Raw genomic sequence first — 12,476 nt, 5'->3', positions numbered from 1 at the left:
CTGGACCCACCGCAACCCTGAATTGGATAAGGGTTACAGATAATGAATGAAAGAATGAATGATGAATACCAGCATACTAATATTATGCAACAGTTCTGACCAAGCAATGTTTTAATCACTGTGACTATTATAATATCACTAATAATTCTACACATATCATGCTACTTTATGGGTGGGTGTTAAAAACTGTTAAACAAACACTATTACACGAGACGGGGCTTTAAAGGGGGGATCTACAGCGTTGGGTGGGTTTAAATCTTTATACAGGTAAATATATATAGTACAAAGCAGGTGGACTGTGCTAACGTAAATTAACACAAAGCAACAAGCTAATGTGCAGGAAAATTTTTATGTGTTGCTTGGCGACAGGGAAGTTCCAGTCCAGCTGGGAAATGATTTGCTTGAGCAGAGCCAAATCAATTATAACAAACAAACAAACAAATCAGCATCTGTTGTGGATTATTACTGTTTACTAATAAACAACTCGTGTAGAACCTTTGTATAAAAGCAAAATCGCACTAAAGCTTGTGTTGATGATCCAAATGATTGAGATTATGCTTACTTTGACCAAAATGCTAAGACTGATTTTCAGTTACAGCAACACCTCTAGTGCGTTACTGCTTAAATAACAAATAGGCTCCATTTACAGGTCTGTCCTATAGAAACAGTCCTCTCATTAACATATTTAAAACTCTGGACTGTGTTTTGTTCTAGCTTCCCTTATGTAAATATATATAAAGAAAAATGTGAATTCTTTCTGTATTTTCCTTTGAGATCAATAAAGTGCTTAAATCTTATTTACGGAAAAACTTTTTACTAAAAATAATCAGTCTATATGCAATCAAAATATACCATCCAACAGGAGGTCTTTAAGCAACAATGACTTGAGAAATTTGAATATGAAAGATGTACATGAAGGAAGCTTCTACCATAAAAGGTTAAAGACCAAACTCCGCCCCTTTGCCACAAACAATAAAGCAGAAGCGAAAGGGAAATAAAGAACAGTTTTGACTGTGGAATGAACTCATTAGCATCTGTGAACACCAGCTGCCTCTGTAAGACTTTGTAAGTATAATTTAATTTACTACAGGACTTGTATCATACAGTATTTATTTTTACATTAGATTTTTGTTTATGTTTATTTGACTGGAATGTAATTATTCTTTCTCAACACTTCTACTGATGGTCTAGAGGAAATGTTTGAATTGTGTTGAAAATAAAACCACGCTAAATTGTTTAAAATATGATGAAAAAAATTGGAATTCAGTTGCATTAGCCTCGCCACACCTTTGAAAAACTAAGGGAGTAAACTTTATAAAACAAGGCAGAATCTTAAATAGCTCCCTACTGCCTATTTAGGGTAAAAAGAAATGTAATTTAATTACGTTACTGTAAGTTAAGTATAGTAATATTAAGTATAAAAAAACATTGATATGTTGCATGTTTTATAAACAACATGTATTTGTTTGTACACACAAGTCACAAACGTCAAACTCCCCCCAGAATTTTAACTGATTAAACTGATGTATCCACACAGAAGATGTAAACCTAGAAGTCAAATGATACAAACGACATAAATGTGTTTTAATGTGCCAAAGGAGCTAGACGTTTACAACCCAAAAGTTTGAGTTTATGGAAATTCCTTGACCTCTCAAACAAACATGACCCACTCTGTGACCACTGTGCAGTCCAGTTCCTTTTTTTTTTGTATTTCAACATAGTGTGTGCACGACTGACCATTAATAGACGGGGAATTCTTTGTACTGCCATTTGTTGTACTGTCATGTTATTTAATGCAGTTTCACTGATTTCACCATTCACTTTCTGATGAAATACCCACGCAACAGTTTGATAAGCGTGAAAGCCTGGTCTTTGGCTCAATATTTTTTTTTTTTTTATGTTTTATTTAAAAAAAAATTTTAACCAAACCTAAAAACGCAAAAAAAAAAAACACATCCTTAGCTGTTCCAAATAGACAACACAAACTAGTCAGTGATGGATTAGTGGATTAGAGGCTTTTGCAACGGCCCGTATTATGACAATATTTTATTTAACTCTGATTTAAGGCTATTACACTTGTGAGAGATCAATACTTTACTGTGATCTATTTGTGTTTGTTATTCAGGTGATAAAAATGCAAGACGTTTGACATCCAAAAGAAAATCCAGTGTTCAGTCGACAATGAATCGCTGTTGCAAACAAGCTCGTAACTTTGAAACAATGAGGTGAGAACAGTGCATGGGTTTGCACTGGACACAAGAGCACAATACAAAAATGCTGAAACCTCATATATGGGCTAATACTTATATTCATTCATTCATTCATTATCTGTAACCCTTATCCAGTTCAGGGTCACGGTGGGTCCAGAGCCTACCTGGAATCATTGAGCGCAAGGCAGGAATACACCCTGGAGGGGGCGCCAGTCCTTCACAGGGCAACACACACACTCACACATTCACTCACTCACACATACGGACACTTTTGAGTCGCCAATCCACCTACCAACTTGTGTATTTGGACTGTGGGAGGAAACCGGAGCACCCGGAGGAAACCCATGCAGACAAAGGGAGAACACACCACACTCCTCACAGTCACCTGGAGGAAATACACGCAGACACAGGGAGAACACAACACACTCCTAACAGACAGTCACCCGGAGGAAGCCCACGCAGACACAGGGAGAACACACCACACTCCTCACAGACAATCACCTGGAGGAAACCCACGCAGACACGGGGTGAACACACTCACAGACAGTCACCCGGAGCGGGAATCGAACCCACAACCTCCAGGTCCCTGGAGCTGTGTGACTGCGACACTACCTGCTGCACCACAGTGCACTACAATTGTGCTTCTCAAAGATGGCCCTACACCACTTAAAAACTCAGCTAAAATCATTACATCACAATGTGAATGTGTGCTATTTGAGGACAGATTTTTTTTCTCAATAGGATTCCATCATTTTCTTCTGACAATAGAATTGTGCTATATTACAGTATCATATATTGTTAAAGAAAAATCCTAATTTATAAAATATGTTATGTTTTTAAAGCTTGGACCATTTGGACGGACCCAGTTATGTTTCTATGAAAAGTTCCAATTCGAATTTGGAGTCACTTGAGTTTGTACATGCACCAGTTTCTCACTTCCAAAGGTAAGCATATTGGGGATGTTTCTTCTGAAACTAGATCCAACACCGTTTTTAAAATCTCAATTGACTTCTGAATAAATTCCCAACTCTGTTGAATAAAGATAACCATGAATAGAAATGTGAGTAAAAGTGTGGATGAAAAACATTTCACTATTTTAGAAGAATTGCAATGTCAATGTGTTTACATTTTTAAAGCTCTTTAAAACGGCCCAGGCTTTTCTCCCTGGAGGCTGACTGCGAGTCAGGCAGAAGAGCATCACCGCTTGAAGCTGTCATAGCAACAGAAGACATTTCCACCTCTAATTGGTAAGCTAACTTCATCATTTAAAAATTTTTGAAAGTGTATGTTATTAGTTACCCATATTAATGAAAATATCTTCCATTCAGGAATCATTCTAATGTCTTCACTACTTCAGTCTCATCTTTGAACATGGAAGTAGAGCTGCAACATTTTCATAAACGTAGGTTAAAAGAAAAGTTTCAATGCATTTACAGTGATGTGTCTGGACAAGGAAGCCCAATGATCCTCAGTGATATTTACACAGAGCTCTACATCACTGAGGGTGATAGTGGCAATATCAACAAAGAGCATGAAGTAAGACAGATTGAAATATTGTCCAGGACACAAACAACAGAAGAAATACAGATAAAATGCAATGACATCTTCAGTTCCTTTCATGGACATAGCAAACCCATTCGAACTGTGCTGACCAAGGGTGTTGCCGGTATTGGAAAAACAGTATCTGTCCAGAAATTTGTCTTGGATTGGGCTGAAGGGATCACAAATCAAGACATAAACTTTGTTTATCCACTTGCATTTCGTGAACTCAACCTGATGAAGGAGAAGCAGCTCAGCTTAGTTGAGCTTCTTCACTATTTCAAAATGGAGACACCTCAAGAAAGAAGCATTCAGAATCAAAAAGTTCTCTTCATCTTTGATGGACTGGATGAATGCCGCTTTCCTTTGGACTTTCAAAACAATGAGAGAAAGTTTGACCCAACAGAGCAAGCATCTCTAGACGTTCTGCTGACGAACCTCATCAGTGGGACCCTTCTTCCAGATGCCCTTCTGTGGATAACCACTCGTCCAGCAGCAGCTAGTCAGATTCCACCTTCGTGTGTTGACTTGGTGACTGAGGTGCGTGGTTTTAATGACCAACAGAAAGTGGAGTATCTCAAGAAAAGGATAAGTGAGCAGAGCCTAGCTGAGAGGGTCATCACACATATCAAGTCCTCAAGAAGCCTCTTCATCATGTGCCACATCCCAGTCTTCTGCTGGCTTTCAGCCTCTGTCCTAGAAATAATGTTAGGTGATTCAGATGGTCAAGAAATTCCCAAGACACTGACTCAGATGTATACACACTTCCTGTTGAGCCAAACCAAAGCTAAAAATGTCAGATACTCTAGGAATCACGGGGCTGACGGTGAAGACATGATTCTGAAATTGGGTAAACTAGCTTTCCAGCAGCTGCAAAAGGGCAATCTGATATTCTATGAGGAAGATCTAAGAGCTTGCGGCATTGACATTAAAGAGGCAGTGATCTATTCCGGAGTATGTTCTCAAATCTTCAAGGAGGAATGTGCACTGACACAGAGTAAAGTTTACTGCTTTGTACACCTGAGCATCCAAGAGTTTCTTGCAGCCGTATACGTGTTTATCATGTGCAAAATCCAGAACTGGAATGTTCTTGATGAGAAAAGCTGCAGTGGATCTGATCCACTTTATGACTTGCACAAGAATGCAACAGATAGGGCCTTACAGAGTGAAAATGGCCATCTGGACCTCTTCCTCCGTTTCCTTTTGGGCCTTTCTCTAGAATCCAATCAGACCCTGCTCCAAAGCTTGCTAGAATGCAACTTCAAATGCAACTTTCAAAGCACTGCAGCGACAGTGAATTACATCAAGAAGAAGATAGAGGAGAACTCATCAACGGAGAAATCCATCAATCTGTTCTACTGTCTGAATGAACTGAATGAGCTCTCATTAGTAAAGAATATCCAACATTACCTGAGCTCAGAACGTTACTCCAAACTCTGTCTGACTCAGTGGTCAGCTCTGGTGTTCATGCTCTTGACATCACAGGAGAAACTGGATGTATTTGATCTTAAGAAGTACAGCAAATCAGATGAAGGCGTCCTGAGACTGATGTTGGTGGTCAAAGCTTCTGAAATCGCTCTGTAAGTAGGCCTTATACAGTTGATGCAGTGAGAGTTGTTTATAAGTTAAATTATTGCATTTTGTTTTTCAAGTGTTGCCTCATTAATATTAAACTCCAATTAATTCCTGCACCTACAGCAGAACATGCTTTGATTTTATGTTTTTTTAGTTGAACTTCCTTTTTGTTTTTGCCAAATGATGCTTTTTTAAATTTTCTTCAGGCTAGATAACTGTGGCCTCACTGAGAGATGCTGTAAAGCACTGGGTTCAGCAATCAGCTCCACATCCTCAAGGCTGCGAGAGCTGGTCCTGAGTGGTAACTCCATAGGAGACACAGGACTGAGGCGTTTTACAGATGGACTGGGAAATTCAAATAAATTAGAGAAACTCAGGTAGGGCTTCTGTCTTTCCAGCAGATTACTGGATTAATTACAGATGATGACAAGGAAGCCTCAATTCCCTTCCTTCCCCTAATATAACAGAACATATAATGTATTATAATAAACCTAGAGTTAGGGGCTAAAGGGCAAGGCTGGTATATCTCTACTTGAAATATTTAGTTGTGGCATTTAAACCTATGCCAGGAAGAGAAAATGAAGATGGATAAATATACTTTGAGTGTTTATAAATATAATTTTAGTTTTTTTCTCTCTTTTGTATCTGCAGGCTTTCCTACTGTAGAATCACACCACAGGGTTGCTCCATTCTGGCCTCAGAGCTTATTCCAAAACTTCTACACTTAAAGGAACTGGACCTGAGTGAGAACAGCCTCAGAGAGGCAGGAATTCAGTTACTAGCTTCCCAGCTGAGGAACCCACAGTGCAAACTAGAGATACTAAGGTGACTACATCTACTGGTATCTTTGTAAATGGAAAATCAGTCAGGTCTGTTTCTGAATCTAAATTACAGCTATACTCTATAGAACTGTGCCATAGTTGGAAGTGAATATACACCAATCAACCAAAACACTAAAACCACTGACGTCTGAAGTAAATAAAACTGATTATCTTGTTACCCCTTGTGTTACCTGTCAAGGGGTGGGATATGTTAAAAACAACAAGAACAAAGTCCTTGAAACTGGACTACATGTGTGCAATGGTTAACATCTTCCAAAAATAGCCCAAGGAAGGACAACTATTGAATAAGTAACAGAATCATAGGTGTCCAAGGTTCACTGATGCATATGGAGAGTGAAGGCAAGCACATTTTTCCCATTGCACAGAAAAGCTACTGTAGCCAAACTAGCTGAAAAATGAAATGCTGGCTGCTAGAAAAGTTTCAGTGCACCACAGTGCATCAGAATTTGTTGCATATGGGTCTGTGTAGCCACAAGTTACTCATTGTGCCCATGCAGGCCCCTGTCCACCGCCAGGGTGTGAGCATAAGGACTCGAGGCAGGGATTGTTGATGTGGAATGGAATAATGCGGCCTAGTCTGATGAATCACATTTCTTTGAAAACATGTGTATGGCTGGGTGTCTCTGTGTCACAAACCAGGGAAACAATGCCCTCTATCACTGGTGAACAAAGTTATACATTATCATGGCAACACACAGCCTTGAGATAGAGAAGCTGCATTTTTTTTAGCTTTGAACTACTACTGAATTTTGAACTGCTCTGATTTGTGGTTTTGTGGGTTTTTTTGTGGTGTCAACACCTGAGGTTAAGTGTTTCATCAAAAGCTAATTGAATTGCCTACTAATAATCTATGACTACACAATTCTCCAGTGTTAACACAAAGTAAGTATACGTTCCTCACCTGTTGACAGACTGAAGGACTGCCGAGTAACACCTAATGGAAGTTTTGCCCTGGCCTCAGCTCTAAGGTTGAACCCCTCACACCTGAGAGAGCTGGATCTACACTGGAATAACCCTGGAGATGAAGGGGTAAAGCAGCTTGTGAAGGTTATGGAGAATCCAGTCTGTAAGCTTGATGTATTATGGTGAGACTTCTTTTTAAATAATCACGTAGAATAGTTTGACATACAACACTGGCATCAGAAAGAGAAAGATACCTTACTTTGAAAAAAAGGTTACTAGTGATATGTTGATGTTCAGACTCAATACTGATTGGCCTCTTTCTTTGACTACTTATAGGCTAAGTTATGGTATGCTTACTGAGAAATGCTGTGAGGTGCTGGCTTCAGCTTTCAGGTGCTGCTCTGCTGCTCTGAAAGCAGTGGATCTGAGTGGGAACTCTATACGAGACACAGGAGTGGAGCTGCTCTCAGAGGGACTCACAAGTTCACACTGCAAACTGGAAATAATGAGGTCAGAGTTACTTCAAAGCTTGAAATTAACATTAGGCATTTCTCCTAGCTAGCTATAAGAATCAGCCTTATTACACAGCGTGGGCCATTTATATGAATACACCTTAATAAAATGGGAATGGTTGGTGATATTAACTTCCTGTTTGTGGCACATTAGTATATGGGAGGTGGGAAACTTTTCAAGATGGGTGGTGACCATGGTGGCCTTTTTTAAGTCGGAAACTACGGATACTGGAAGCCTGTGCTAGCATTTCTCCTGCGGTGTTGCTATCAGTGTGTGAAGTGTGGGAGAAGAAGGTTGCATTTACAATCCAACACAATGGGCAGCACTTTGAACACTTTTCATAAGTGGTCAGAAACTTGTAAATAACTCATGAAAGAATAAAGTTACACCATTGCTTTTCTTGTCAAATTCCCAATAAGTTTGATGTGTCACATGACCCTCTTCCCATTGAAAAAACAAACGTTGGATTCAAAATGGCCGACTTCAAAATGACCGCCATGGTCACCACCCATCTTGAAATGTTTCCCCCCTCCCATATACTAATGTGCCAAAAACAGGAAGTTAATATCACCAACCATTCCCATTTTTTTAAGGTGTATCCATATAAATGGCCCACCCTGTATTTCTATTTTAATTGATCTTGTTTCTACAAAATTGTATCATAAATTCAAAAATTAACATCATTAACAGTTATATAAAGAAACATTCGATAACACACAGTTTATTGCATGATTGTTCTGCATGAAAAGCATACCCATGAATAGCAATCTGATTTTGGTTCCACACCTAAATGGTCCAAAGTTTGCTGCCTGCTGCATTCAGCTAAACAGTGAAGTGTTTTGTATATTTTTATAGTTGATAGTATGTCATACAGTGTCCGTACCCTTGGGAATCTGGGAAAATATTGTGCAAATGTAATTATTCTCTGACATATTCCATTAAATGTAAAAGTGATAGAAACAGACAAATATTTATTTCTGCAGATTGGCATTTTGCGAACTCACAGAGAAGGGGGCTACTGCTTTGGCTTCTGCACTCACTGCGAACCCTACAGCTCTGAAAGAGCTGGACCTGAGTCAGAATCCCATTGGAGACTCAGGACTGAAAGCGCTCTCACAGGTGGTGGAGTATTTGAACTGCAGACTGCAGATATTAAGGTGGGTTCCAGAGTATCCATACAACTGTTCTCCAGATAATTGTGTACACCTTTTTTTAAATCTACATTTACTGGCCATTTGATCAGAAACATTTCCTGTAAGTGAATTTTGTGGGTTTATGATTACTGAGAGTAGCCCATCTAATGCTGCACAGTTCAGGAGCCCTCCCTCTAATATACCCATGAGGGAATAAGGCTACCATTGGACTACTGCTAATTAGACCACTTATGGCTAGTGCACTATTCTCAGCAGTGTCTTGGACACAATAGTAGGAATGGTATTCTGCCAATGAAAAGCACCAAGTTAGCAGCAATTCTGTGGTCAATAACATTATATATTAAAAGGCTACATTTTCTGTCTACACCTGCAAAAGGTAGTTGTTTGTAATAAAATTGTCATTTAATAAAAATATTTATTTCAACAAAAAGTGCAAGTGGAAAGTCCCTAAAAATGTTCTTAATCTACAGGCTTAGAGACTGTGGAATTACAGATAAAGGATGTGCAGCTCTTGCATCTGCTCTGAAATCAAATCCCACCCATTTGAGGGAGCTGAATATGGGTAACAATAATCTAAATGATGCTGGAATCACACCACTTTCTGCTGTGCTCAAGGATGAAAAGAATGGAATTGTAAAACTGGAGTGAGTCTCATAACATCTTTTCATTTAATTTTACAGCAAACTGAACTGCATTAGTAATATAACAAATTTCTTCCCACCAGGCTGAACCAGTGTCACTTAACTAAGGAATGCTGTGATGCACTGGCCACAGCTCTCTGTAAAAACACTTCATGCCTGCGGGAACTAAACCTGGGGGGAAATAATCTGCAGGATTCAGGAGTGAAAGCACTATGCACTGGATTAGAAAATTCAAACTGCAAACTGGAGAATATAAGGTAAAACATTTTGTGGTAGTATTATGGATTATCTTTTGGAGACATTGGCTAAATTCAGGCATTTCTTTTATTAACTTTTGAATCAAGTGCTTTGCTTGAAACTAGAAAATATTAGAAGCTTCTATTTAATATGATTCAAGTCTTTACCTTGTTTTCTAAGTACATGCAGTTCCAGTTATTGCATGCAGTAATTGACCATACACTGTGGATTCACCAGAGACTTTAATTCTTTAATTCCAACATACATTTATTAAGCTATTTTTACGTTCAGACTATTCAACTGCGGCATCACAGAGGAATGCTGTGGAATGTTAGCATCAGCTCTAAGTGGCCAACACACAGTCCTGAGAGAACTGGACCTTAGAGAAAACAACCTTAAAGACACAGACATAAGGCAACTATCAACTTTAATGGAAAATCCAGACCACAAACTAGAGATGATCAAGTAAGTTTACAAGTGTTAATGGGTAACAGTTGCTATGGGTAATTATGTAATATTCATGGTTGTTTCTTTTCCCAGCTTATACTGAACGATCATTAAAAACTGGGTCTTGTAAAAACATCCCCTGCCCTACGAAACCAGCAATGGAAACCAAGGATTTGGTAAAAAAAAGAAAAAGTCAACCATTCTCTTCATTTTATTATTTATTTATTTATTAATTTAATATTATTTATTTAAATGTAGAGCCATTTTCATAGTAACTATGATGTATTAGCATTACAGAATTACTGTAATCATACAGATCTTACTGTGGTTGGAAGACAGTGATATTAACTGAAGTAGATAAGTAGCTGGAACAGTACGTATATCATATATATTAATTATTAATATGTGCTCTGGCACAGGTGTCAATAAATAAATCATGTTGTAGATGAACTCGAGTGTGAGGGTTTTTTTTATTCAGCAAAATGTTAAAGATATGACCATGCTTTAGTGCATTTAAAAAATATATTAAATATTAGTATCATATAAGTGAAGAAAAAATGTACTTTTGTGTATTGTGTTTCTTTTAGATTACGACTCTTGAGCACACAAATATTGAGATCGATATGTTACTTAATGACCTTGTTCTCTTACAGTGTATCAAAAACATTCTATTACACAGCTTCATTCAACATCAAACATTAAGAAATGGAAATGTTCAATGTAGGGATACCGATGTAATGTACTGATACACTTATATTTACTATGTAATTAAATATCTTTGTCACTGAGTAAATTAATTGTATTGGCAAACATTTAGTGGTGTCCTCTCTCAGCACCGACGCTGTAAAACAGTTCCAAGTGACAAACAACTATGGATTTTTCAGGTATTTTATTAGGAATAGTGTGACACTTAAATCAATATACACAGCTGATCAAAGTAACAGAAAACAGTCACACATACAAAGACAAATTGAAGCACAACAGACAGGAAAAAATGGACAGCAAAAATATTTCCTGTGCCATCAATATGAACAAAATATTTTGGCAGCAGATATTACAATGCCAGTTCACATTTAATATGTAGTTGGTTAAATTTCATTTGAATGGAGTAGATCTATGTTACACTGGAGCTGTCTGGTTTCTTGTTTGCTCATGAAACTTTACAGGTCATCCCATACTTGTCATCCCATACCTCGTGCACTTCTTTGGCGAGATTTGATCGCCATTCATTGCCTTACTGCATGAAACAAAAACATGGAATTATCTATAGAGGGTTATTGTGACAACATTATATAATTAAAAGAATAAATAAATAATTAATTAAAATGTGACCTAATTAATTAAATGTTGTTAAACGTAATTATTACATTTTGAAATAAAACCTTAACTTCTTTGTTGTTTATTTAATCATGATTAAACATTTTATTAATTGTATTATTTAAATAATTTTTTAAATTGTTGAACTATTTATATATTTACTTAATGCGCCCTGCAGCCTTGCACTATGAAATAATTAAATCTGTCAACATTATCCATCATCCGGTAAGGTAAGGTTTTGACAACGTAGCGACAACATAGTACACATACTAGTTAATACTGAACATGTCTATTGTTTATTCCTGACTCAAATACTATTCATCATCCATCCTGGTTGTAACCCTGTCCTTCAGTTATACTGCTCAATATTCCATGACTCAACTTCAATGTCAACCCAATCCACTACATCAATCCAGAATATAACCTATGTCTCTGTGTCTTTGATGTCTTGACCGACACACAGGAGTGTTTGCTGCTAAAATCTTAACGTATCAGCGCATTCAGCAAGCAACCTTCATTACACAGTAAAACATTTAATGTTTTGTTTTAGACCGAACATTACCTCAATATCTACATTGATTGTCGGACTATATATCTAGGTATTTCAACGTTTTAAAACAGTAAAGTACAGCGAGAATTCGTGTTTGTGTAAAGTTACTCACTTTTTAACGTCCTGTCCTGACTCTCTGCTTCTGAGCTGCAGCAAGGTGCACGCATGCGCAGTCCAAAATGCCTGCGATGCACTAAGATCCCACTCAAAATCTCATTAGCCAATGGGAACGCAACCCTGAGAAACAAAACGCACAAAACTCTGCAAATTATAAGTTTTACGTTTTAGATTATTTTTTGTGCGATTCTTTTTGGCACAAATCTGATTCCATATCACAATTTCTCAGAATTTTTTCTTCTTGTTGTGTACCTTGTGTGCATTCAAGGAACCTTCATGTTCGCTCAAAATATCTGCGCTCGCGCAGAATTGTGGCTTTCCGCTTGTTTGCTGTGTTACTGCCATTGTCATGGAAACAGTAGAACTTTTCTGCAACAAATCCTCAGTCACTACAGTAAATCCCGTACTCTTCTCTTTTAGTTAAGTGAAAC

At 37.8% G+C, this 12,476-nt stretch overlaps 1 protein-coding gene across 1 annotated transcript; it reads left to right on the top strand.

Annotated features, from left to right (window-relative positions):
* Nucleotides 1-2,220: 2,220 nt before the first annotated feature.
* Nucleotides 2,221-10,482, top strand: LOC136697335 (NLR family CARD domain-containing protein 3-like). Its single transcript, XM_066672371.1, has 12 exons — nucleotides 2,221-2,225; nucleotides 3,365-3,457; nucleotides 3,539-5,329; nucleotides 5,531-5,701; nucleotides 5,976-6,149; nucleotides 7,078-7,251; nucleotides 7,406-7,579; nucleotides 8,566-8,739; nucleotides 9,207-9,380; nucleotides 9,461-9,634; nucleotides 9,906-10,079; nucleotides 10,155-10,482. Exons 1-12 carry the CDS (start codon nucleotides 2,221-2,223, stop codon nucleotides 10,162-10,164), a joined length of 3,288 nt encoding a protein of 1,095 aa, XP_066528468.1. The 3' UTR covers nucleotides 10,165-10,482.
* The last annotated feature ends 1,994 nt before the right edge of the window (nucleotides 10,483-12,476 follow it).

This window comes from Hoplias malabaricus, chromosome 5, assembly GCF_029633855.1.
Source record: "Hoplias malabaricus isolate fHopMal1 chromosome 5, fHopMal1.hap1, whole genome shotgun sequence".
Classification (NCBI taxonomy): domain Eukaryota; kingdom Metazoa; phylum Chordata; class Actinopteri; order Characiformes; family Erythrinidae; genus Hoplias; species Hoplias malabaricus.
Note: the sequence above shows the minus strand (reverse complement) of the source record. Positions and strands in the feature narration are given on the sequence as shown.